The 27082-nt window shown below is 42.8% G+C and overlaps 1 protein-coding gene across 3 annotated transcripts in view; it reads left to right on the top strand.

Moving 5' to 3' along the window:
• Window positions 1-27082, top strand: part of Pip5k1a (phosphatidylinositol-4-phosphate 5-kinase type 1 alpha) — a 46437-nt gene that overhangs the window by 9352 nt on the left and 10003 nt on the right. Inside the window, exons 2-9 of one of the 3 annotated variants that reach the window (XM_038310912.2) lie at window positions 13402-13439; window positions 13566-13757; window positions 17877-17957; window positions 20250-20380; window positions 21479-21596; window positions 21773-21925; window positions 22522-22821; window positions 25925-26130. In XM_038310912.2, the coding sequence (XP_038166840.1) occupies window positions 13626-13757; window positions 17877-17957; window positions 20250-20380; window positions 21479-21596; window positions 21773-21925; window positions 22522-22821; window positions 25925-26130 (1121 nt within the window). In that variant the 5' untranslated portion in view covers window positions 13402-13439; window positions 13566-13625. The remainder of the gene's footprint in view (window positions 1-13401; window positions 13440-13565; window positions 13758-17876; window positions 17958-20249; window positions 20381-21478; window positions 21597-21772; window positions 21926-22521; window positions 22822-25924; window positions 26131-27082) is intronic. The other 2 variants (XM_038310914.1, XM_038310913.1) reach the window with 2 other exon arrangements.

Genomic DNA, 27082 nt, shown 5'->3' with positions numbered 1-27082 from the left:
CTTCTGTTTCTTTTTTGTTGTTGTTTTGAGACAGGATTTCTCTGTGTAACAATCCTGGTTGCCCTGGAACTTGCTTTGTAGATCAGGTTGGCCTCGAACTCACCAAGATCTACTTACCTGCCTCTGCCTCCCGAATGTTGGGATTAAAGGTGTGTGCCACCACTACCTGGTTCGCTTTCCTTTCTTACATTTTTTTCTTTATAAATTTAATATTTTTATATTATGGGTGTTTTGCCTTCATGTACCACATATGAAAGTGACCACAGAGGCCAGAAAGGGTATTGGATTCCCTGGAACTGGAGTTACAGACAGTTGTGATCTACCATATTGGTGGCTGGGTCCTCTGGAACAGCAGCCAGTTCTCTTTAACTGCTGAGCCATCCATTGTCGGCCCCCCATTTTATTATTGTTATTATTTTAAAGATTCATTATATATATATATATATATATATATATATATATATATATATATATATATATATAAAATACAGTGTTCTGCAGGCCAGAAGAGGGCACTAGATCTTACCACAGATGGTTGTGAGCCACCATGTGGTTGCTGGGAATTGAACTCAGGACCTCTGGAACAACAGGCACTGCTCTTAACCGCTGAGCTATCTCTCCAGCCCCTATTATTATTTTTTAAGTCTTCTAATTCTTCTTAATCTGATAAAGTTTAAGATTGCCTGGTATTACCAAACAAGTTTGTAGAGACTAAGAATGGTGATTGGCAAAGTGGCTGGAAGCAGTCCTTCAAGTATCTTTTCCTCCACAAACACAAGACAGGGTGCTACAAAGGACTAAACTGGTAGAGAGTTACACAGAAGTTTTAAACAGCTAGGTGCTGTGGTGCATACCTGCAATTTTAGCAACTTGAGAGACTGAGGTAGGAGGACCACTGTGAGTTCAAAACCAGATTGGGCTACTTAGTGAGTTCCAGGTCACCTAGGTAATAAGACCCTGTTTGTTTGTTTGTTTGTTTGTTTGTTTTAAAGGTCGGCAGGAGAGGTAACTCAGCAGTTAACACTACTGGCTGCTCTTCCAGAGAACCTAGGTTCAGCCCCAGCACCCATAATGGCGGATCATAACTTCCTGTAACTCCAGTTCCAGGGAAGCTGAAACCCTCTTCTGGCCTCCACAGATACCAGATATGCACATGGTGCACAGATATACAGATAGGCAAAATAAAGATGCATGTATAAGTTAAAAATAAATAGCCGGGCAGTGGTGGCACACATCTTTAATCCCAACACTCGGGAGTCAGAGGCAGGCAGATCTCTGTGAGTTCAAGGCTAGCCTGGTCTACAGAGCAAGTTCCAGGACAGGCTCCAAAGCTACAGAGAAACCCTGTCTCAAAAAAAAAAACAAACAAACAAACAAAAAAACAACCAAATAAATAAATAAATCTAGGAGAGAAACAAACAAAATTGTGTAGTGGTATGTGCTTGTAATCCTAGCACTTGGGAGGCAGAGGCTGGAGGAGCTTGAGGCCAGACTGAGTTACCAAAACAAGACTTTGCTCAAAAACTGCAAAGGTAGGAAAGGGAGAAAGAATTGATTGTCTGTACTTTGGTATTTTTTTTTTCTTTTTTCTTTTTTCTTTTTTTTTTTTTGGTTTTTCGAGACAGGGTTTCTCTGTAGTTTTTTTTTAGAGCCTGTCCTGGAACTAGCTCTTGTAGACCAGGCTGGCCTCTAACTCACAGAGATCCGCCTGCCTCTGCCTCCCGTGTGCTGGGATTAAAGGCGTGCGCCACCAACGCCCGGCTGTACTTTGGTATTTGATGTGGCTGCTTCAATTGTTCTGAAGTTATTTTTAGTAACAGTGATTTTTCAGCTTTTGTTGTTTTTGTTTTTGTATTTTGAGACAGGGATTCTTTGTGTAACAGTCCTGGTTGTCCTGGAACTTGCTTTGTAGACCAGGCTGGCTTCGAATTTGCAGAGATCTACCTACCTGACCTTTTCTCCCTGAGTGCTGGGATTAAAGGCGTGTGCCAACGCTGCCTGGCTTTCTCACCTTATTTATAAATAACTTAAAGTATATCTGGCTTTGGATTTTTGGGATGGAAAATAGTGCTGGCCTTCAATTTATTGTATAACCAAAGTTGGACTTTAATTCTTGATACTGCTTCTACTTTATGTGTTGGGATTATTGGATTGTGACACCACACTCTGCTAGAGCCTGTTTTGTTTGGTTTTTAAAACTATTTTTCATGTTGTAACATGCCTGAGATATGCAAATATGGAGTATCAACATTATAAGAGAGACCACTAATAATTTGGAAGATAGGGTTGTCTTTTTTATTTAAAGATTTATTTTTTATTATGTATACAGTACTCTGCATGCCAGAAGAGGGCACCAGATCTCATTATAGATAGTTTAGATAGTTGTGAGCCAACGTGAGGTTGTTGGGAATTGAACTCAGGACCTCTGGAAGAGTAGCCAGTATTCTTTTTTTTTTTTTTTTTTGGTTTTTCGAGTCAGGGTTTCCCTGTAGTTTCTAGAGCCTGTCCTGGAGCTAGCTCTTGTAGACCAGGCTGGCCTCGAACTCAGAGATCCGCCTGCCTCTGCCTCCCGAGTGCTGGGATTAAAGGCGTAAGCCACCACCGCCCGGCTCTCTGCAGCTTTTTTAGAGCCTATCCTGGAGCTAGCTCTTTTTTTTTTTTTTTTTTTTTTGGTTTTTCGAGACAGGGTTTCTCTGTGGCTTTGTAGCCTGTCCTGGAATGGAGCTAGCTCTTGTAGACCAGGCTGGTCTCGAACTCACAGAGATCCGCTTGCCTCTGCCTCCCAAGTGCTGGGATTAAAGGCGTGCGCCACCACCGCCCGGCAGAGTAGCCAGTATTCTTAACCGCTGAACCATCTGTCCAGCCTGTCTTTTTGTTTGGTTGGTTGGTTTGGTTTCTCTGTGTAGCTTTGGAGCCTGTCCTGGAACTCTCTCTGTAGGCCAAACTGTCCTCAAACTCAGAGATCCATCTGCTTCTGTTGCCCAAGTGCTGGAATTAAAGGTGTGCGCCACTACTGCCCCTGTCTTTTTTTTTAAAGTTTTTATTTATTTTGTGTTTGCGCGCGTGTGTGTGCATGCACCATACCATGCATATAGAGGTCAGAGAACAACTTTGGGAGTGGCTTGTAGCCTTCTTATCCACCTGACTTCTTAACGTGGGTTCTAGGGGTTGAACTCTAGTTGTTAGATTTGTACAGCAAGATCTTTTTACCTGTGGAGTTACCTCCCAACCCCATGCTTCCCTCTTTCAGAGAAGAGTCTCTCTCTATATATATTTATATAGGTTTGTTTAAGATTGTAGGTTATCCCAAAGTAATGACATTAGAAAAAAAATGATTTGATGTTGTATGTATACATGTCTGTATGTGGGCATGTTCATGTGAGTTTAGGAGCCCTTAGATGCCAGAGGCATCAGAACCCCTGAAACTGAATTGGCCATTTGTCCAGCCTCCTGTTTATTATTAATTTGTATACTTTTCTCCATGTGTATATGTGTATGTTTATGCATACATTTGTGTGGGGAGATGTCAAAGAATGAGGTGTAGGAATCAGTTCTCTTCCTCCCATGTGGGTCCCAGGGATTGAACTCAGGTTGTCAGGTACCATGGTAGGCACCTTTATTAAGTGGCCCTCTAGGCATTTTTTTCTTTCTAACTTATTTTTGTAGCATGGGACAGTGATTTTGTTAAGAATCTTAGTTGATGTGTGTTTGGGTGGTGGTGGTAGTGGTTTGTTGGGTAGCTGTTGAATACTGGAATGTTGGAACTAAAGGTTTTTAAACAAAGAGAATGACACTGAAGCTTATTGTGTGTCTCTTTAGTTTGCAGTATACAGATTAACATACTTCTTGGGCTGGAGAGATGGCTCAGTGGTTAAGGACACTGACTGCTTTTCCAAAGGACCCATGTTCAATTCCCAGCACCTACATGTCAGCTCACAGCTGTCTGTAACTCTGGTTCCACAGGATCTAACACCCTCTTGTGTACAAACAAAGGCAAAACACCCATACATATAAAATAAAAATAAATCAGTCTTAAACTAGTGGTGGTGCATGCCTTTTAATCCCAGCAGATAGATCTCTGTGAGTTGCAGGCCACCTGGTCTACAGAGTCAGTTCCTGGACAGCCAAGGATACACAGAGAAACCCTGTCTTGAAAAACAACAAAAATATCAGCCTTTAAAAAACAACATGCTGAGCCAGACGTTGGTGGCGTCTTTGATCCCAGCCTTTGGGAGGCAGAGGCAGGCGGATCTCTGTGAGTTTGAGGCCGACCTGGTCTACAGAGCGAGTTCCAGGACAGTCTCCAAAGCAACAGAGAGTAACTCTGTCTCGAAAAAACAAAACAAAAAACAGCCAAAAAAAAGTCAACATGCTGTTTATAAAAGGTTAATCTATGGTTCACGAAAAATAGAAACTAATCAAATTAAGCTGATATCAGCATGTATTCACTGTCATTTGAGAGTCTTTTACATATGAATAAGTATATGTCTAGTTGTTTTCAAGTTTGTCATAATCTTTTTCCCATTTTGTTCTTATGTATATGGGTGTTTTGCCTACGTGTATGTCTGTGTACCACGTGTGTGCAATGCCTCCAGAGTTCAAACGAGGCTATCCATCCCCTGGACTGGAGCTGCAAACAGCTGTGAGCTGTGGGTGCTGTGTAGAGGCAGTCACCATCAGCTCTTACCGTACTTTCTTTTACAGCAACTTTTTTCTGGGTATAGTGGTTCACACCTGTAATTCCAGATTTTGGAGAGCTGAGGCAGAAGATTCTGAGTTCAAGGCTAGACTGGACTTATAAGACCCTGACTGAAGTTTTTTTAATTTTTTATTATGACGTGCCATCTAAGTTATCAATAAACATACATTAAAAAATAATGGTTATTTGATATAAAGTAGTGGTTATTTTAAACTGCCCTGTGATTTATTCTTCTTTACATATGTTCTTTCCTATACAGTACCTGTACATTTATACTTCTTATATACATTTATGTATAGTAACTATCTTTGTATATGCACTCTATAAAGAATAGCTTTAGATCTGAAAAGTTCATTCAGTTGGAATTTACTGGAGAGTTAAATGATTTGGAGTAAAAGTTTTGTGGTTACTGGAATTTTTAAATTTTATTTATCTATTTATTTTACTTTTTTCAAAAGTGGTTTTCTCTGTATAATAGCCCTGGCACTAGCTCTGTAGACCAGGCTGGCTTTGAACTCACAGAGATCCGCCTGCCTCTTCCTCCTGAGTGCTGGGATTAAAGGTGTCCCATTACTGCCTGGCAGCTACTGGAATTTTTGTGCCAGGACTATGTCTCTTGGATAAGAGCAATTCAACTTAGAATGACAAAAGCAGTCAGTTCACAGTGTGGTGCTGGGAATGGAGTGCCATTATGTACGTATGGGTTTTTATTAACTACTGTGAATATATTTAGTCTAAGCAAATGGTACTCCAGAATGAGTGGTAACTTTCTGTTTTCCCTTATCAGGTTTCAACTTTCTGTGCTGTGGGGTCCACCGTAAGAGAGGTAGATCCAGTGTGTGTCTGTGCTGAAGAAGCATGAGCTCCTTGTAGTAACTGGCAGCCAGCTTTTCCCCTAACCGTGATAGTATGTGCTGTCCTCTGCCAGGACGATGCTATTTTAACATGGATGCGTCCCCTTCTCAGTTTTGTTTCAGTGCATTAGTCCCAGCTTTTTCCTTGTGATTTTTTTTTATTAGTTCAGTTCTTTTTTTCTTTTCTATTTATGTTATACTTATTCCTCTTGAGTTTTCCAATCCTGTAGATGAGGTTCAAAATGTTTGCTTACATCTGAGCATGGAGTCTCATGGCTTTAATCCCAGTCAGTGCTCAAGAAGGAGAACTGCCAACCAGTGAGTTGTAAATGGAGATGGGCTACACAGTGAGACCTTATCTTGGGAAGAAAAAGACCAAACAAGTAGTTATAATCATTCACAATGATAATTGATAGTGTTTCTTGACAATTACTATAAGTCTATGGGGTTTGATTCTTACAGCAACTCTGTGGAGGTACTTGATGCTACTATTCCTGTGGTTTCTTTTTCCTTTTTTCCCCCTGTTCTTTTTTTTTTTTTTTTTTTTTTTTTTTTGTAGTGGATTGGGTGGGCTTGCAGGAGATTGACCCTATAGATTTGAATGTACTCTAGCAAAAATAGTTTGTATTGTCAGGCTATGGTGGTACATGCCTTAATCCCAGCACTTGGGAGGCAGAAACAGGTAAATCTTGTGAGTTTGAGGTCAGCCTGGTCTACAAAGCAGGACAGTAATAATAGAGAAACTCTGACTCAAAAAACAGACAACAAACGGAAAGTTTGTATTATCTCCAGGCCTTATTTTTACATTTTATGAAGGAAGTAACCAGGGCCTAGAGAGCTTTAATCAAACTGCCCAATTTACCTACTTAGTAAATGTTGAACCCTGAGTTAAGACCTAGCAAAACTAATTGTCTGAATTGTAAAACTCGTATTCTTTTCTCCCTCTCCTTCTCCCTCCCCCCCCTTTTCTGGAGCCCATATTCTTACCCACTATGTTGTTATTGCTCCTGCTAGTCTTATTTTTCTGGTGCTGGGGCTCAAACCCAGTGCCTTGATCATGGAAGAGGATCATCAACACTCTGCTGGATTGCCTGCTCTCCCCTTGCTGATTTGTGTGAACTAACTTGGCTGTAAACTAGATGTTTTTTGCTGAATGTATTTTCTCTAGGCCAGAAGTCCTTCAAGGAGAGACTAGCATAGAAAAGAACTTTAATCTTTCTGATCTCTTTTAGAAGCATCAAAATTCTGAACTCTCGCAAGCATACTTAGTATGTGAATTATTAGTCACTCCTTCAGAAACAATTTTGAAAGTTAACATGCAGTTTTGAAAAATAATTTATTTTATTTTATTATTTTGTGTGTATGGGTGTTTTCTTGCATGTATTCTGCTCTGTGCCTAATGCCTGTAGAGGGCAGAAGAAGTATGGAATCCTTTGAAGCTGCAGTTGTAGATGATTGTGAGCTGCCATGTGAGTGCTGGGAATTGAACCAGGTCCTCTGGAAGAGCAGTCAGTGATTAATTGGTAACCCATTTCTCTAGCCCTGTTAATATATGTTTTTGCCAAGAATTAATAACTGATCTTGTAGATAAGTACAAGATATCTAAAAGAAACTCTTGTGTTTATCTATTGGAAGTCTTCTTTTGATCTAATATGACATAACAGTGAAAAGTCATGCTGTTTTGTTTTAAATTTTTATTATTGTTTTAGTATAAAATGTATTGTGTACATGTGTGAGAGAGATTTGTGTGGGGACATGCATATGTGGAGGGCAGAGGACACCTGTAGACTCAATTCTCTCACCTGTACCTGTTCAGAAGATGAACGGAGATGGCAGACTTGCGTAACAAGTACCCACTAAGCCATCTTGCCAGCCATGCTTTTGTTCTTTTGAGACAAGGTCTCTCGTAACTCAGGCTGACCTTGTGCTCAGAGATCTGACTGCCTCTGCCTTCTGAGTGCTGGCATGTTTAATCCTGGCTGACTTTTTGTTTTTTCTTTTAGAAACAAGAATCTCTTTATGTGGTTCTGGCTGTCATGTAACTCTCTGTTTAGACCAGGCTGGCCTCAAACTTGGAGTCAGACATCTGCATGTCTCTGCCTTCCAAGTGCTACCATGCCTGGTCCCACTAATATCTTAAGCAAAAACAAAAGTTCCTTCTAAAATGTGTTTGGTAGTCTGTTCCTGTAATCCTAGCACTTGAAGGACTAGTGCAGGAGAATTGCTATACATTAGTGAGGGCAGCCTGGGTAGAGAACACCAAAACCATAAAGAATACCTATACTCTCTGAGCCAGGTGTGTATGCTGGAAGCTTCTTAGAAGGCTAAGGGTGAGAGGATCATTTGAGCAATATAGCAAGACTCCATCAAAAAATAAAATGCTTTTTTTTGTTTTGTTTTTGAGACAGGGTTTCTCTCCATAGTGCTGGCTGTCATGGAACTCAATTTGTAGACCAGGTTGGCCTTGAACTCACAGAGATCCACATGCCTCTGTCCCCCCCAAGTGCTGTGGGTAAAGGCATGTACCACCACACACCCAAGTTTCTTTTTCTTTTGTAAAAAGGGCCGGGTGATGGTGGTGCACGCCTTTAATCCCAACACTTGGGAGTCAGAGGCAGGCGGGTGGATCTCTGTAAGTTTGAGGCCAGCCTGGTCTACAACATTCCAGGGCAGCCAGGGCCACATAGAGAAACCCTTTCAAAGTCATATCTGGCTGGGCAGTGGCAGAACATGCCTTTAGTCCTGGCACTGGGGAGCCAAAAGTAGGCAGATCTCTGAGTTCAGGGCCAGCCTAGTCTACAGATTGAGTTCTGGGACAGCTGGAAAGTTCAGGGACAGATTGAGTTCAGGGCTACATGGAGAAACTCTGTCTTTAATGTTTCTTGTGTATGGCTTGAAGATGGACAGATAGCTTTCTTTTGTGACAAGAGGGGAGCTAAGTTCTCAAATTCTACTTAATTCCTTTTTATTTTATTTCATGTATTATTATTTTTAAGATGAAATCTTTATTTGGCCCTGTTTGTCCTGGGTCTTTCGTGCATACCAGGCTGACTTTGAACTCAAATCCAACTGCCCCTCTGCCTGCGGAGTGCTGAGATCAAAGATACACACCACCATGCTGGACTCTTGTTTATTTTTGTATAAAAGTCTTTGCTGGCCTAGAACCATGTATCCCAAGCTGGCCAGGAACTCACTGTAATCTTGCTTTAACCTTCCAAGTGCTGGGATTGCTAGTACACAACAGCAAGCTCAACTTTTTCTTGTTACTTTTGTCTTTTTTTTTTTTTAAAGATCTATTTGTTTATGTTCAGTGCTCTGCCTGCATGTATGCCTGCACATCTGAAGAGGGCGCCAGATCTCACTGAAGATGGTTGTCAGCCACCTTGCGGGTGCTGGGAATTGAACTCATGACCTGGAAGAGCAGCCAGTGCTTTTAACCTCTGAGCCACCTCTCCAGCCTTTTCTTGTTATTTTAGTTTTGAGACAAGGTCTTTCTATTTAGTCCTGACTTTCCTGGAACTTGGTATGTGCTGTAAGGAGAGGGCCGCTTGTTTGTCCCAGCCACCCGGCTGGCTTACACCTGAAATAACCACACAGAAACCGTATTAATTAAAACACTGCTTGGCCATTAGCTATAACTTCTTACTGGCTAACACTTACATATTAGTTTAACCCATCTCCATTAATCTGTGTATTTTGTCATGGGGCAGTGGTTTACTGTAAATTCTAACTGGCATCCATCTCAGGTGGAGGATCCATGGCTTCTCTGACTCTGCCCTTCTTCCTCCCAGCATTCAGTTCTGTTTTCTTCGCCTACCTAAGTTCTGCCTAGGCAGTTTCTTTATTCATTAACCAATGAAAGCAACACACAAACAGAAGGACCTCCTACACCAGGTATGTAGACCAGGCTGGCTTTGAAAGCAGAGATCCTCCTGCATCTGTCTCCCCAGTGTTGAAATTAAAGACATGTGCCTTGCCTAAGTGCCGCCCCCCTTTTTTTTTCTTTTAGACAGGTATTACTATGTAGCCCAGGCTGTCCTGGAACTTGCTATGTAGACCAGGCTGCCCTTGAATTCATGGAGATCCACCTGCCTCTCCCTCGCACCTCCCCAAGCTGGGATAAAGGCACGGACTACTAAGCCTGGCTAGGCCCAGCTGTGTTGTTTGTGAAGCAAAGGCTTTGGTGTTCTTTTGATGTGCTCTTGCTCTCTTCCATTTCCCTCTCCCCAAACCTCCCTCTTCCCTGTCTTGGAATGTCTTAAGTAAATTCAGTTCTTTTACACCAGCAAACACTTCAGATCATATTTCTGCAGACCTGGGCATGGTGGTGCAAGGCTGCAGTTCCATCATGTGGGAGGTGGATACAAGAGGATCCAGCTCAAGGTCATCATTACCTACATATCAAATTGGAGACCAGTCTAGCTGCAGAAGGCACTGTCTGTAAAACCAAAATGGGGGAGAAAGTATTTCTATAGATAAATAGTCTTCTTTCTGGGGAGTAGAATGTTGTCACAATCACAGTATTGTTGTATCTACAAACTTAAAAATAGTTGTGGCTAGACATGCAATTCAGTGGTAAAACATTTGTTTATTGTGGCTGCCTGTGTGTTAGGGTGTGTGCGCCGCAGTGCATGTATGGGCAATCAAAGGACAGCTTGTGAAAGTTGACTCCTTTTTTGCCATTATGGGGCTTTCAGATGTGGAATTCAGGTTGTTAGGCTTTGTCGGGTGCCCTTCCCTCTAAGTGGCCTTCCTAGCCTTGAAGCCTTCCTAGCCTTATTCCCTGGTGCTGCAAAAGAACAAACAAGTTAAAACACACTAAATAATAAGAATTATTATTTAAATTTTCTCTTAAGGCTTCTATCTACATTTTAAAATGATTATTATTACATCTATTTGTGTGTGGGAGGTTGTGGTGTGCTATGACACTCTTATGGAAGTCAGAGGAAAAGTTGCAGGTGCCTGTTCTCTCCTTCCACCATGTGCCTTGCGATCAGACTTAGGTGGCAGGCACCTTCACTCACTGACCCATCTTGCTGGTTCAGCATCTAAACAAGTTTGGGTAAATAATATCTCTAAAATCTTAATTTGAATAGCCCCCACTCCTTGTAGTAAGAGCCAGATGAGATATATAGCAGGTAGGTGTGATGGTATGTACTTGTAGTCTCAGTCCGTACTTAGGAAGTAGAGGCAGGATGGTCAGGTGTTTACGACTAGTCTTGCTATATGTTTGATCAAAAGTTAGAGGCTAGCTTTGGCTATGCGAGACCCTGTCTTTTTTGTTTGTTTTTCCAAGTCCTGGCTGTTCTGGAACTCACTTTATAAATCAGGTTGACCTCGAACTGAGATCCCCCTGCCTCTGCTTCCCAAGAGCTGGAATTAAAGGCGTGTGCCACCACTCCTCGGTTTCCTGAAGATATTTTAAACAAATACTAGGAAAAATTTATGATGGACAGTAGTCTACTCTGTTATTTGTATGAGACAGTCACATGGTTCAGGTTCTCCTTGAATTCACTGTGTAACCTAGTATGACCTTGCCTCCATTTCCCAAGTGCTGGAATTACAGGCTAGTACTGTTAGGTCTCCCAGGCATGCCCCACACTCACCCCTAGTACTGGGAAATAGATTCAGATCTTACGTTCTAGGCAAGTATTCTATCCTAGCTGGATGTTCTGGTCTTATCTATGGAGGTAAATCTTTTTATTGTTTCGTTTGGCCTTGGAGTTTACTATGTATCATACTCTGGCCTTGAGCTAGCAAGCTTTCTACTTTGATAATCCTGCTTCAGCCTCTGAAGTGCTAGAACTATAGGCAGTGCTACTTGACCGAGCTCCTTGGGTATCTGTCTCTTGGGCCTTCTCTCTTTCAGCCATATATCACTGATATTTTCTCTGATGATTAAATGTATTAAGAACAGTTGCTTGTTTTAGTGGCACATGCCTTTAATTTCAGCACTTGAGAGGCAGAAGCTCGTGGATATCTGAGTTGAAGGCCACCCTGGTCTAGAGTAAGTTTCAGGACAGCCAGAGTTACACAGAGAAACCCTGTCTCTAACTCCTTCCCCCATCCCACTGCCACCGCCCCAAAAAGAAAAAAAAAACAGATATGTTTCCAATTGAAAATAGTAACGGTGGGCTGGTGAGATGGTTTAGTGGGTAAAGCTTTTGATAACCTGAGCTTGATCCATAACATCCACATAAAGGTGAAAGAGAACTCACTCCACCACATGTATGTCATGGCTCGCATGACACACACACCAAACACATAATGATAAATTATGAAAAGAGAATATTGTTAAATCTGGAGTGTAGCCCCAGCCCCTGGCATTCATCCTAGCCCCCCTGGCCTGGGAGTTGCATTAGTCTGGTCCTGACCCCTCCCTGGAGTCAGGACCACTCCCACAGGGTATTTTAAGTGGGCTCCCAGAGGAGAAACACGTAGTTCTGGGTTTGCATGTGCTCCCCACTGTCCTGTCCCTCCGCCATGCTCCCAGCCACCCGAGAGCGCTGTATTTAATAAAACGATGGGCATTTTAATCTGGTTTGATCTGACCTAATTGGATTTCTTTGCACCGACGGAGACGTCCCTTTTATTTTTTTTAACAAATATAACCATGTGAGTTAGAAAGGGGGAGGGATACAATAAGAATGGAATATGCAGTGTGCGACCTTTAACCTCAACAGGCAGAGGTAGGCAGATCTCTGAGCTTGAGGCCAGCATGGTCTACAAAGTGAGTTTTAAGATAGCTAAAGCTATGCAGAGAAACCTTGTCTTGAACAGAAAAGAATGGAATATGTATAAGGCCCTTGCAAGTATGGAAGAGGAAGAAAGAACATTTAAAAATGCTGTTGAAGGGGCTAGAGAGATGGCTCAGAGGTTAAGAGCGCTGCCTGCTCTTCCAAAGGTCCTGAGTTCAATTCCCAGCAACCACATGGTGACTCACAACCATCTGTAATGGGGTCTGGTGCCCTCTTCTGGCCTTGCAGGCATACACACAGAATACATGATACATAAATAAATATTTTTTTAAAAAAATGCTGTTGAGCCGGGCGGTGGTGGCGCACGCCTTTAATCCCAGCACTCGGGAGGCAGAGGCAGGCGGATCTCTGTGAGTTCGAAGCCAGCCTGGTCTACAAGAGCTAGTTCCAGGACAGGCTCTAAAAAAGCTGCAGAGAAACCCTGTCTCGAAAAACCAAAAAAAGAAAAAAAAAATGCTGTTGACTCAGCTGGTAAAATAGCCATGCAAACCTAAGCACTCAAGTTTAGCCCTGAAAGCTGGTGCCTCACTTTTGTAATTATAGCAGAAAGGCTCAGGAACCAGGAAGTAAACATCATAGAGGCAGAAAGGAGACTGCCTCCAGAACAAACAAATAAAAGGTGGAAGACAATAAATAACTAGCTTTTCAGAGTTGTCTTTGCTATCTACACGAATGATCTAGGCTTATACACACAATAAATAAGTAAGTAGATTTGATTTTAAATGAGGTGATTTTTTTTAAAAGTGCTATTCAGCCAGGCAGTGGGGATGCATGCACACTTTTAATTCCAGCACTTGGGCAGAGGCAGGCAGATATCTGAGTTCAAGACCAGCCTGGTCTACGAGCGAGTTTCAGGACAGGCTCCAAAGAGAAACCCTTACTCATCCCCCCCCCCCCAAAATAAAACCCAAACAAACAGAAAGTGCTATCTAAAAGGATTTGGTATTAGTGCAAGAGGCAGTGAATAGTTCATGACCATGTTTAGTTTGGTTTGACTTAAACCGTGTTCTCCAAAGTGAGTTTGGTAGAGGTTTTGTGACTGTGTTTATATGCTTAACATTTTTCTTTTCTTTTTTTCTGTTTTTTGAAGCAGCAGCATCTGGAATCAAGAGAGCCACAGGTTCTGAGGTGAGTTTTTTGTTTTTTGTTTTTAATTGATTCTTGGTTTGCTAAAAGCATAATTCTGGCATAGAGGGATAGCTGTCTAGGTATGTCCAAACTCCTGACCCCACAACACACTGCTGTCACCTACAGAGTTCATACTTAAGAACCATGTAGTTGAGTTGCAAAAAATGAAAAAGAAGGCCTGGAGAGATGGCTCCGTGGTTCCAAGCACTGGCTGTTCCTTTAGAGGCCCTGAATTCAATTCCCAGCAACCATATGGTGGCTCACAACCATCTATGGAGGAGTCTGATGTCCTCTTCAGGCATAAAGGCATGCATACAGGTAGAGCCCCCACACAAAGAAAACAAATAAATAAATCTTTAAAAAAATGACAAAATATCTTAAATAAGTTTATGGCTTTGTGTTGGGTCATATTTGAAGTTGTCTTGAGCTGGATGTAGGCCATGGATTAGACATGGCTATGATTTTCTCTTTGCTTATGTCTTGGAGAGTTAGAGAGGATCTTCGTGTGTGTGTGTGTGTGTGTGAGAGAGAGAGAGAGGGAGATAGAGAGAGAGATAGAGAGAAACATTTATTTGACTTGTTAATTTATTCAAAGGAAAACATGCAATTGTATAAAAACAATCATAATCATATTTCTAAACACAGCAGTTGTCAAAAATAATGGTTGGGCGGTGGTGGCATATGGCTTTAATCCCAGCACTCGGTAGGCAGAGGCAGGTGGATCTATGTGGGTTCGAGGCCAGCCTGCTCTACAGAGAGAGTTCCAGGACACGCTCCAATGCTACAGAGAAACTGTCTCAATAAACAAAACAAAGCAAAAGTACAAATAATTGTAGAATAGGGCACAGGATTTAGTACAAAACCCACACTATACAGAAAAGTCTGAATCCTCCAGCTTCACCGACTCCGGTACTGAATGTGTTTTCTTTACATTCCTCAACTTCTCCCGAGTCTTTTTCAGAAACTTTCTGGGTCTGTCGAAAATCAGTATGTATGGTCTCTACTGGTAGTCTGGGATCATCGTCCAGGACTTTTGCAGGATCTCTCCCGTCCTGTTTTTTTTCCTCCCGGTTTTTTGAGACAGGGTTTCTCTGTAGCTTTGGAGCCTGTCCTGGAACTAGCTCTGTAGACCAGGCTGGCCTCGAACTCACAGAGATCTGCCTGCCTCTGCTTCCTGAGTGCTGGGATTAAAGATGTGTGCCACCACCGCCTGGCTTTGTTTTGTTTTTTTATGAGACAGAGTTTCTCTGTATCTCTGGCTGTTTTGGAACTCACTATATAGACCAGTCTGGCCTCAAACTCAGAGATCTGCCTGCCTCTGCGTTCAGAGTGTTGGGATAAAAATGTGTGCCACCACTCACCTGGCGATGGATGGAGAAAATGACAGAGCCCCACATTGGTGCACCGGACTGAGCTCCCAAGGTCCTGATGAGGAGCAGAAGGAGGGAGAACATGAGAAAGAAAGTCAGGACTGTGAGGGGTGCGTTCACCCATGGAGACAGTGGGACAGAACTAATGGGAGATCACCAACTCTAGTTGCAACGGGACTGATGGAACATGCTACCAAACTGGACTCTCTGAATGTGGCCGAAGGTGGAGGCTGACTGAGAAGCCAAGGACAATGGCGATGGGCTTGGATTCTACGGCGTGGACGGGCTCTGTGTGGACCTTGTCAGTTTGGTTGCTCACCTACCTGGACCTGGGGGGAGTTGGGAGGACCTTGGACTTAACATAGAGTAGGGAACCCTGATGGCTCCTTGGCCTGGAGAGGGAGGGAGTGGGGGTATGGGGGGAGGGGAGGGGAAGGGAGGGGGAGGAGGAGGGTAGGAGATCGAAATTTTCAATAAAAAAAAATGAGAAAAAAAATGTGTGCCACCACTCCCAGGCTTTTTTTTTTTTTTTTTTAATAGTGTATATGTATGTTTGGTGCACGTGCATATGTGGGAGCACTGTATTTGTATGTGTGTAGAGATGGGCAATTGTCAGGTGTCTCTGTATACACGTATACTCAGTATAGATGCTCCTCCACCATATATATTCAGACAGAGTCTGTTGCTGAACTTGGAACTCAGCAATTGGGTTAGTCAAGCTAGCCAGCCTGATCTGGCAGTTCTCTCTCTGCCTCTCAAGTGACAGGATTACAGTGGACTGCCACAATTACCTAGCTTTTTACATGGGGATCTAAATACTGGTCTTCATGCTTAAACTGCAGGCTCTTTACTTGCTGAGCCAACTCTGATACAATAATATCATATACATTAATTTTTTTTTTGAGACAGGGTTTTTCTGTGTAACAGCCCTGGCTCTCCTGAAACTCACTCTATAGACCAGACTAGCCCCAAACTCAGATATTCACCTGCCTCTGCCTCCAGAGTTCTGGGATTAAAGGTGCATGCCACCACCCTCAGCTATAATATCTTATATTGATTGAGTATATCTTTTGTTTTTGAGTTTTACTGGAATATTTATTTACTTAATTTTGAGGCAGGGTCTCAGTTAACCAAGTCTAGCCTTCCACTGTTCTTTGTTTAGGGCCTCTGAGGCTGGCTTTAAACTCCGGAGCCTCTGCCTCCACCACCTGCATGTTGGTATTACAGGAAGTGCCACCACGCCAGGCTGCTCACAGACTGAGCAGGCTCTCTCACAGAGGAGCTATATGCCTAATGCTTGTTTCTTTTCTGGAGACAGTCTCCCTCTGTACTCAGGCTAGTCTCGTATTGACTATATAGCATGAGCTAACTTGTAACATTGGGTAGTCCCCTGCCTCAGCCTCCCATATATTGGGGTTGTGGTTATATGTATGCCTGTGTTTCCTGTGCAGAGTATTTCCCCACATGGAGATCTCCCAGTCCCGTCCCGTCCCCCTCCCCCCCCCCAGTTGTGTTTCACTCCTGTACTGTGTCAGGGTCAGAATCTTGAACTGGCACTTTCTTAGATTTTAGGGTTTTTTTTTTTTAGACTATCTCTCAGGTCTTTGAAAGATATACTATTATACTTCTTATTGTTTTAGATATTATTTTAGACCTCATAGCTTCAGACTTGCTATGTGACCAAAATTGGTCATCCCACTTCTTTCCTCCCAAGTACTGACTGGGTTTTTCACTACCATGATCACGTACTCTGCCCTTATATTAAGGGCCTTGATTATCAGGTTTTGAGATTGTGACATACTGTTTTCACTAGTCTTGTCCCCTGGTTTCCTAACTTGATGGATATTAATAACATGAAACGTAACTTGGTGATTGTTGTACCAGCATGTAGACCCCTGGGAGTAGTTAGAGTCTGCTCTGGCAGCTTTGTTCCTTTTCTGGTTCTGGAGCTGTCATACAGAGTCTCATACACAGGACAGTCTCTTCAGGGCTGATTAGACAGACTCCTGTAAAGCTTTTGTGTCCTGTTTGTGTTGTGTTTGAGGCATGGTTTCTCTGTGTAGCGCTGGCTGTCCTGAAACTTACTCTCTAGACTAGGCTGGCCTCGAATTCGGAGATCTGCTTGCATCTGCCTCCCAAGTGCTGGTGTTAGTCTTGTGCCTACTTTTTTTTATTACTCTTTTTAAGTTTTTTTTTAGATTTATGGATTTTACTTTGATTTGTATGAACGTTTTCCCACTTACGTGCACCACATGTGTGTCTGGTACCCATGGAGGACCAAAGAAAGTGTTGGGTTCCTCTGGACTGGAGTTAGAAGTAGTTTTTTTTTTTTTTTTTTAAATATTTATTTATTTATTTATTATGTATACAATATTCTGTCTGTGTGTATGCCTGCACGCCAGAAGAGGGCACCAGACCCCATTAGAGATGGTTGTGAGCCACCATGTGGTTGTTGGGAATCGAACTCAGGACCTTTGGAAGAGCAGGCAATGCTCTTAACCTCTGAGCCATCTCTCCAGCCCCTAGAAGTAGTTTTGAGTGGCCAGGTGGGTGCTGGGATTGAACCCAGGTGTCCTCCCAAAAAGCAGCAAATGTTCTTGAACCGTTTCCCAACTTCCTGATTTGTTTGGGCGACAGAGAGTGGGATGGTTGTTTATTTTACTTGTATAAATGTTTTCCTAGCATTTATGTATATGCTCTTGTGCATGTCTGGTGCCCAAAGAGATCAGAAGACGTCTTCAGATCCCCTGGAGCAGGAGTTAAGGGGCTTTTAAGCCTGGGACCTCTCTAAAAGCAACAAGTGTCCTTAACTACTGAGCTATGTTTCCAGACTCATTATTTTTATATACTACCACTTTAGCTGTTTATCATATTATATGGGAATGAGAAACTATTGTCTTTTTGGGCTTTTGAGACTGCCACAACTATGTACCACAGGTTAACATTTAGCTCACTGTGTAGCCTCAGATAGCCTTGCACTAACAAGTTAATTCATCCTCCCAAATGCTGGGGTTATAAGTGTATGCCACTACTTGGCCATATGGTAATTTTAATTCTTTCTGTTTAGGGACCTTATGCCTCTGTCATGCCTGTCAAGAAAATAGGCCACCGAGGTGTTGATTCTTCTGGAGAGACTACATATAAAAAGGTAAGTCTGGACAGACTAGATGGAATGCCTTACTTTGGTAACACACCAGGGGCAGTACTGTTACCATGTTGGTTTTTGTTATAGTTTGTTCCTTTTGAGATGGTGTCTCATTCTAACACAGGGTGGCCTGGAACTCACTTTGTAGTTGAGGCTGGCCTTGAACTCCTGGTAGTCTTCTTAGCCTCTCACGTGCTTAGGTTTTAGGTGTGAGCCACCAGGCCTGGCCAGTACTGTTCTTTTTTGTTTGTTTATTTTTGGTTTTTCAAGACAGGGTTTCTCTGTAGCTTTGGAGCCTGTCCTGAAACTCACTCCGTAGACCAGGCTGGCCTCAAACTCACAGAGATCTTCCTGCCTCTGCCTCCCAAGTGCAGAGGTATGCACTGCCTGGCATGGCTAGTACTGTTCTTGATACTGCTCTCTACAAACTACTCCATTTGGTTTTCCTTGTTATTTATTTATTTGGTTTGTGGTTTGGTTTGGTTTTATTTGAGACAAGGTCTCCCTATTTATATTTAGCCTTGACTGGCCTAGAATTCACTGTGTAGACCAGGCTGTCCTGGAATTTACTCTGTACCAGACTGACCTTCCTCTACCTCCTGAATGCTGGGGCTTAAGGAATGCACCACCACTGCCTGGCTGAATTTATTATTTTTAGTATTATGCATGTTTTGTCCTTCATGTATGTCTGTGCACCACCACATGCCTGGTGCCCAAAGAGGCCAGAGAGGGTGTTGGGTCCGCTCAGACTGGAGTTAGATGCAGTTACAGTTGTGAGTCACCATGTGGTTGCTTGTGCCCTCTGGAAGAGCAGCCAGTGCTCTCAACTGCTGAGCCATTGCTTTTCTGATTCATCTTAATTTGAGATTTTAGTCTCAAGTTGCCTGGTACTACCAAGCAAGCTTGTACATTCTTTCTTTTAGGTTTTTTGAGACAGGGTTTCTCTAGCTTTGGAGCCTATCCTGGAACTAGCTCTTGTAGACCAGGCTGGCCTCGAACTCGCAGAGATTCCACCTACCTCTGCCTCCTGAGTGCTGGGATTAAAAGCATACACCACCACCGCCCAGCTCAGCAAGTTCGTACATTCTAACAATGGTGGTGACTAGAAACTAATCTCCGGTATCCTAAGTCCCACAGTATTGGATTTCTTCTGACCAGGATGCTGCTTGCATGTGGTGCATAGACATACATTCAGGCAAAACACCTGTACACAAATTTTTCATGTGTGATGGTTGTGTGTGTGTGTGTGTGTGTGTGTGTGAGTGAGTGTCTGTCTGTCTGTCTGTCTGTCTGTCTGTCTGTCTGTCTGTCTGTGTAGTCCTGGCTGAGCTGAAACTCTATGTAGACCACCCTGGCCTTCAAATGCCCAGAGATCCATCTGCTTCTGCCTCTCAAGTGTTGGAATTAAAGATATACACCACTATTCCTGGCTGTGTTTTCTTTTTTAATAAGAGGGTTTTCATGACTGTCTTTGTTTAATCCCAGCCCTCAGGAGGTAGAGGCAGGCAGATTTCTGTGAGTTTGAGGCCAGCCTGGGCTATAGAGTGCATTCCAGTAGTCAGGGCTACACAGAGAAACCCTGTTTCACAAATCAAAGCAAAAGGTTTTTTTTTGTATGTTTTCACTACTTTAGTGTTCTTGTCCTTCTTTCAGAGGACCAAAGCTTCTCTAAGTATGCAATCAAAAGTCAAATCAGAATCTCTGTTAATTTTCGTTACATTCTTTATCAGATGACTCAAACGTTTGGAGGGGCCCAATACAAAATAAAAAGGCAGATAGTAGTAATATGGAGCTTTTCCCTAACTGAGGCCAACACAGACGGTCCTCCCTGGCTACTCTGAATCTTTACTGTTTCCTAATCATTTCTAGGATTAACTGCAAAGTAGAGGACTGGGATAGCCTAAGTTCTATCTAAACTATTGGAAGGGCATTTGCTTTCAAGTATTTCTTCTTACATTTCCATCATGAGTTTTTGTGGGTTTGGTTGATTGGTTTAGTTTCTTAAGACCAGGTATAGCTCAAGCTGATCTAAATTTGTTTTTTGTCTTAACCACTTAAGTGGTAGAATTCCAGATATGTTCCTCCATGCCCAGTTGTTTCCTTGGTCATTTTGGTATAATTAGGCTTTTGCGGGGGGAGGGGGGAGGATTCGGAGTTGAAATACAGGGTCTTTGGCCTTGAACTTAAGATAGTCCTCCTTCTCTGTTCTGGGATTATAGGCATATACCACCATGCCCAGACTTTGGGTAGACTTGATATTACAACATTTTCTGTAATTTCTTTACTGTTTGTTAGACAACTTCATCAGCCTTGAAAGGTGCCATCCAGTTGGGCATCACCCACACTGTGGGCAGCCTGAGTACCAAGCCAGAGCGAGATGTCCTCATGCAAGACTTCTACGTGGTGGAGAGTATCTTCTTTCCCAGGTACAGAGGTCAATACACAGTAGGACTTTCTTCAAATCAACCTCGGCAATTTGAAGGGGTCTAGTCTACTTTAAGTTTGTTAGTCCTTAACCTTGTTATAAATAGGGTAAATGGGACCAGACAGTTTAGAGAGCAGACTTTGCTGTACACCTCTGGTCAATGGAATGTCTTACATAAAAAACAAAGAGCTTGAGAGATTAAAAGAGCTCAGAGGTTAAAAGCACTGGCTGTTCTTCCAGTGGTCTTGAGTTCAATTTCCCAGCACCCACATGGTGGCTCACAACCATTTATAATGGGATTTGGTGCCCTCTTCTTGTGTTTAGGCATATATGCCAGAACATTGTATACATAATAAATAAATCTTTAAAAAAACAAAACAAAACCAGTTAGGCTGGTGAGACGGCTCAGCAGGTGAAGGTAAAGCCTGACGACCTGAGTTTGCTTCCCAGGTCTCACATGATTGGGATAATTGAATCCTGCAGGTTTTACTCTGACTTAACACATGTATAAGGCATATATGCATGCGAGCATGTGCGCGCGCGCGCGCACACACACACACACACACTGAATAAATGTAATCTAATAAGTTTCAGAGCTGGATAGATGACTTAGTGATTTAGAACACTTGCTGCTTTTTCAAAAGACCTAGGTCCATTTCCTGGCACCCACATTTTGGCTCACAAATCATTTGTAACTCCAGTTCCAAAGGATCTGACACTTCTGGCCTCCAAAACCACCAGGCAGGTGTATGGTGTACAAGCGTGCATGTAGGCAAAACATTCATACACACAGAATTAGTTGTGTTTGGTGGTCCCATTTGTAAGGCAGAAACAAATTGATCTCTGTTAGTTTCAGGCCAGCCTAACTATGGATAAATAGTGAGACCCTGTCTCAACAACAACAACAAAACAAAACCCAAATAATGTAAGTCCTATGACTTATTCTCATTTTCACCTTTGTCCCATAAATTAATTCATCTTCATCCCTGTTGTGTCTCTGAGAAGTGTTGTTGGGCATCCTTTACAGCATCTGCCCAGGGTAAGTTCCATGGATATTGGTGTCTGGCAAGTTAAGATTTCTTTATATTCAATCTCACAGTGAAGGGAGCAACTTGACACCGGCTCATCATTACAATGACTTTCGTTTCAAGACCTATGCACCTGTTGCCTTCCGTTACTTTAGAGAGCTGTTTGGCATCCGGCCTGATGATTACTTGGTAAGTTTCTAGTCACAGAACCTGTGATTCTAAGTTCCAGGGAATATGGCAAAAGGAATTTCCCTCTTCCACCATCTTGCTTTAGTGTTCTTTCGAATGAATGTTTATCTGTACGTAAGTTCTGTGATGGGCAGGCCCTGATATATCTGGCTCTTAATGTCTTCTCTTATTTTCAGTACTCCCTTTGCAGTGAGCCATTGATTGAACTCTCCAACTCTGGAGCTAGTGGTTCCCTCTTCTATGTGTCCAGTGATGATGAGTTCATCATTAAGACAGTCCAGCATAAAGAAGCAGAATTTCTGCAGAAGTTGCTTCCCGGATACTACATGGTGAGTGGGGAGCACTGGCAGAGCTGTCCTCAGCAGTACCACTGCTTGGGTCTTAGTGCCAGGGTCTGATCTTACTTAGAGATAAAAGTCAAGACAGACTTTTTTCCCTTGGGTGCTTGCTTTTTTTTTTTTTTTTTTTTTTTGAGATAGTAACTTTCATGTTGGCCATGATCATCCAGCTTCTGCTTCCCAAGTACTGGGATTATGTGTGTGCTGCCACCAGCTAGGTTTAAGTGGTGCTGATCATTGAACCCTAGACTTTGTGAATGCTAAGATAGCAAGCACTCTGGTGTTTTTGTTTGTTTTGAGACTGAATCCTCTTGTGTAGCCCGAAGCCGTTTTTGGGTTTCTGAATCTCCTGCCGCTCGCTGTCTCTGTGGTATCAGGATTATAGGCGACCACCACCTTGCCTGGCTTAATAGTATTTCTCTCTTTAAACTCTCTTAGATGCCAGGAGAGATTCTGAACAAATATGTAGGTCAGCACATTTTACCTAAATCCCTTGCAGAGCAAAGGAGCAGTAGGTAGCAACTTTTGCCTTGAATTTCATGAGAATCAGCTAACTTGCTCTACTGTTTCTTCCTTTTTTGCCTTAGAATCTTAACCAAAACCCTCGAACTTTGCTGCCTAAATTCTATGGACTGTACTGTGTGCAAGCAGGCGGCAAGAACATACGAATTGTGGTGATGAACAATCTCTTACCTCGGTCAGTCAAAATGCATATGAAATATGACCTGAAGGGTTCAACTTATAAACGGCGGGCTTCTCAGAAAGAACGAGAGAAGCTTCTTCCCACCTTTAAAGACCTGGACTTCCTACAAGATATCCCTGACGGTCTTTTTTTAGATGCTGACATGTACAGTGCTCTGTGTAAGACTCTGCAGCGTGACTGTTTGGTAAGTTGCTATATTTCTTCTATTTCAGACACAGAAACCATTAAAAAACCTTGCTGGGTGACGGTGTCGTACGCTTTTAATCCCAGCACTTGGGAGGCAGAGGCAGGTGCAGGCAGATCTCTTGTGAGTCAGTTGGAGGCCAGCCTGGTCTACAAAGGGAGTTCCAGGACAGCCAGGACTGTTACACAGAGAAACCTTGTCTTGAAAAACTGGGGGAAAAAAGAAACGCGCGCGCGTGCACAAACACACACACACACACACACACACACACACACACACACACACACACACACAAAACCCAAAGAAAAACCTCAGTGATTCTCTGGCATTTAGTCTATGGGAGGTGAAACTGATCATTTGCTCTCTGTGTCCTGGGCTGCTTTTATTATTTTGTTTTTATTCTGGGGAATGTATATATGTGTGTGTGAGGGTTGCAGTTGTACTTTGCCTTGTGAAGCACAGGTGCTGTCACTTATGTAATAGTATGTGCTTGCTTGTGTGTAGACATGTAGAGGCCAGAGGTCAGCAGTGGTGTCTTCCTCGATGTCACTTTCTCTCTCACTGGACCCGGAACTTACCATTTCAGCTAATGTGGCTGACCAGCCAACCCCGAGATCTGCCTGTGCCTTCCCTCACAGTACTGGGGTTATTACGTGTGTGCTCTGTCATGCCCTGCCTTTCTGTGGGTGCTGGGGACCCAGACTCAACTCCATGTGTTTGTGCATTGAGCACTTTCCCACTGAGCCTCTCCCCACCCCCAGATGGCATTTTAGATGACTTTTACATTAGCTCAATGCTGGTCCTTTGTCATTTACCCTCCACCAGGGCTGTGTATATATAGTTCTTGTTGAAAAAGCCTAGCATTTGTAGGAAAACTTTTAACTTAGTTGTACTGTGGAGCCATTATTCCTTAAATTTTGGTCTTGCCTGCCAAATCCAAATTTATATCTTAGAAATTTGAATGCTGTTATCACTACACAGATATACACTGGCTCTGCTGATTTGTAATGTTCTAAATCAGCGGTTCTCAACCTTCCTAATGCTTTGACCTTTTAATACATTTCCTCATGTTGTGGTAACTACAACTCTAAAGTTATTTTTATTCATAACTAATTTTGCTACTGTTATGAATCATAATGTAAATCTCTGTGTTTTCCCATGGTCTTAGGCGACCCCCATGGAAGGGGCTGTTCAACCTCCTAAAGGGGTCGTGACCCCAGGTTGAGAACCACTTGTCCAGACCGTCCATCCACATCACTCATTCTGTCTCCTGTTCTTCCCAGCAGGCATTTCCTTGCCGCCAACCTCCAGCTGATCCTCCTGACTGTTTCCCTAGTTTGGGAATTAAAAGTAAAAGACATTATGCCTAGCTGTCTAAATCAATCCCTCCCTCTCTCTCTCTCTCTCTCTCTCTCTCTCTCTCTCTCTCTCTCTCTCTCTCTCTCTCTCTCTCTCTCTCTCTCTCTCTCTCTGAGACAGGGCTTTTCCATGTATCCCTGACTGTCCTGGAACTCACTGTGTGCACTAGGGTAGCCTCAAACTCAGACCTGTTGGTACTGGGACTAAATATGTGTGCTACTATCTCCTGTCTCTAAACCATACTCTTAGCCTCCATCTCTCCAGCTTGTTTCTCAGCAGATGACTGGAACGGTCCATCCTGTTCCACCTCTCCATGTTGCCACGTTCGTGCCCTTATTTGCTCTCTCTGTACTACTTCCTCTATGATGCTCATTTTTTAGCTTGTTTCCTTCAGTTTCAAAGGCTAGAGACCTCTCAACTAAATGAGTCGATAGTTGTTTTAACTTTTACTCAGACAGTTGTAGCCCACCACTCCTCATCTATTTTTTTTTCTTCTTATCAATGACACCTTTGGTTGAACAGCACCATCGGAGTAAGCCATGGGAGCTAATGTCAGCCTGTGCTAGGGAACAGAACATGTTAACAGACTGTCAGATGCCGTCCAGGTCCTTGGTGTGATGCATCATGCCTGTCATTGTCAGCCTCTTTCATTTGCCACACCTGCATGTGCATTTGATCTCAGTGGTATCAGGTTGAACGTCCTTGTGCAGGGGGTGTACTTCTTACTCTAGGCTTTTATACTGGTCTTTTCTCACTTTATTTCCTTGGTCTTGTTTTTGAGACAGGATTTCTATGTAGCTCTGTGTAGCTCGGCTGTCCTGGAACTTGCTATGTAGACCAGCTTGGCCTCGAACTTACTCAGATTCGTCCACCTCAGCCTCTCAAAGTGCTGCGATAAAAGATGTGTGCCGCCACCACCTGGCTCAGTGATCTTTGTTTAACCTCCTATGTGGTCTTCTATCATGTAAACATTTGTACTGTGTTGCTGTATTGCACTTATTTTTAATATTTATATTCAGTAAATGTTGAGCTGAATTGAAGCTGATTGTATTAAGTCCCTCTACAGATCTGCTCTGAACCAGGTCTGTCATGCAGTGTACTTTTTTCCCCCTTGGTTTTTTTGAGATTGGGTCTTAGGTAGCCCAAGCTATCTTTGTCTTCCCTATGTAGCTATGGATGACCTTGAATTCCTTGTCCTGTCTTCATCTCCCAAGTTCTGAGGTTGCAGGCTTAGGCAGTGCTAGGAGCTGGACTTAGATAAGATGCCTGCCTGTTGTTACAAATTCCTTACAGTAGAAATACATAGTTCTTGTTCATTGAAAAAGAGAATGTTCTTTGCATAAATGACAAAATGAACTAAAAAAAAAGTTGCACTGGGTACTCTCTTTGGCGGCTCTGGCCTTAATTCCAATTATGGGGAACTTGGTGAGACCATAACTCAAAATTTAAAGGGTAAAGGGAGGCTGGGGATATAGTTTAGTGATATATGCCAGAGATATGTAATCAATTTCTAGTACTGCAAAAAATTATTACTATTCAGTAGTTAATATTACTCAAATGGGAGAAAGGGAAGAAAAGGAGTGTAACTAAAGACCTGCCAGAGTGATACATTCTTTAAGAGCAAAGGCTGAGCCTATGGTTATCTCCCTTGTCAAGTTTAGTTAGGTTTAAAGTGGTGAGAGCTTGAAGAGTCCTGATACCTCTCAGATTTTGATCATGCTGTTCTCTCTTACTTAACCATTAGGTGCTACAGAGCTTCAAGATAATGGACTATAGCCTCCTGATGTCAATCCACAATATGGATCATGCACAGCGAGAACCCATAAACAATGAAGCACAACACTCAATTGACACTCGCAGGCCAGCCCCGCAGAAGGCTCTTTATTCCACGGCTATGGAATCCATCCAGGGCGAGGCTCGACGGGGTGGCACTATGGAGACTGAGGACCAGTGAGTGGGCTTGGGAGAAGCACCTTTCACACATATTCTCATAGTGCTTTTTCTCGAAGGCACCTTGCTTCTGGAAAAGAGTAGCTTTGATCTTGCAGTGAGGCCAGCAGCATTAATGCTCGTGGGGCCATTGACCGTTCTTTTATAGGGATATAAGAGGGAAAAAATAAAAGAATATGAGAAAAGGAAAATGTCTGAATTTGCAGTTCATATGAGAAAGAGTTGCCTACCCTTAGAAGCCGAGGTGCACATTTGTAAATCACATTAGAATTTTGTTTTGTTTGTTTTGTTATTTGAGACAGGGTTTCTGTATAGCTCTGGCTGTCCTGGAATTACCTCTGTAGACCAGTCTGGCCCAAACTCAGAGAGATCCCCTTACCTCTTCTGGATTTAAAGGCGTTCCCTACTACCACCCAGCTCATGTTAGAACTTTTTTTTTTTTTTTTTTTTTTTTGAGACATTTTCTCTGTGTAGCAGACCCTGGCTATCCTGGAACTCACAGAGTTCCGCCTCCCTCTGCCTCCTTGAGTGCTGGGATTAAAGGCGTGCGCCGCCACAGCCTGGCTCACATTAGAACTTTTATCATAGCTTCCTGTAGGCTTCTTTGAGGAAGGCCTGGTACTGACTTGGGTTTATAAAATTACTATAGTTATGAAAATTTTCAGATGTTTCATTTTTTTTAGGTGTCATATAACATGACTGCCAAGAAAAGTACCCTAGTGGGAACAACTTAGAATATAAAAGGACCAGCATGTTTGTTTTTATTTGGGGACTAGTTCCAAAATTGCTGAATAGTCGTGGTTTCCGTCTCTTTGGAGCTATGTGAAAGAAATGGAAGGAGATAATCACACATGATTCGGAGGGGCTTAGTCTGGAGATGTCAGTTATATTTAGCTCCTAGTCCGTGCCCAGGTTTGCCTGGAGGTTAGGAGAAGCCTCTAGTTGCTAGTGA

Source organism: Arvicola amphibius, chromosome 14 (assembly GCF_903992535.2).
Source record: "Arvicola amphibius chromosome 14, mArvAmp1.2, whole genome shotgun sequence".
Lineage (NCBI taxonomy): Eukaryota > Metazoa > Chordata > Mammalia > Rodentia > Cricetidae > Arvicola > Arvicola amphibius.
Note: the sequence above shows the minus strand (reverse complement) of the source record. Positions and strands in the feature narration are given on the sequence as shown.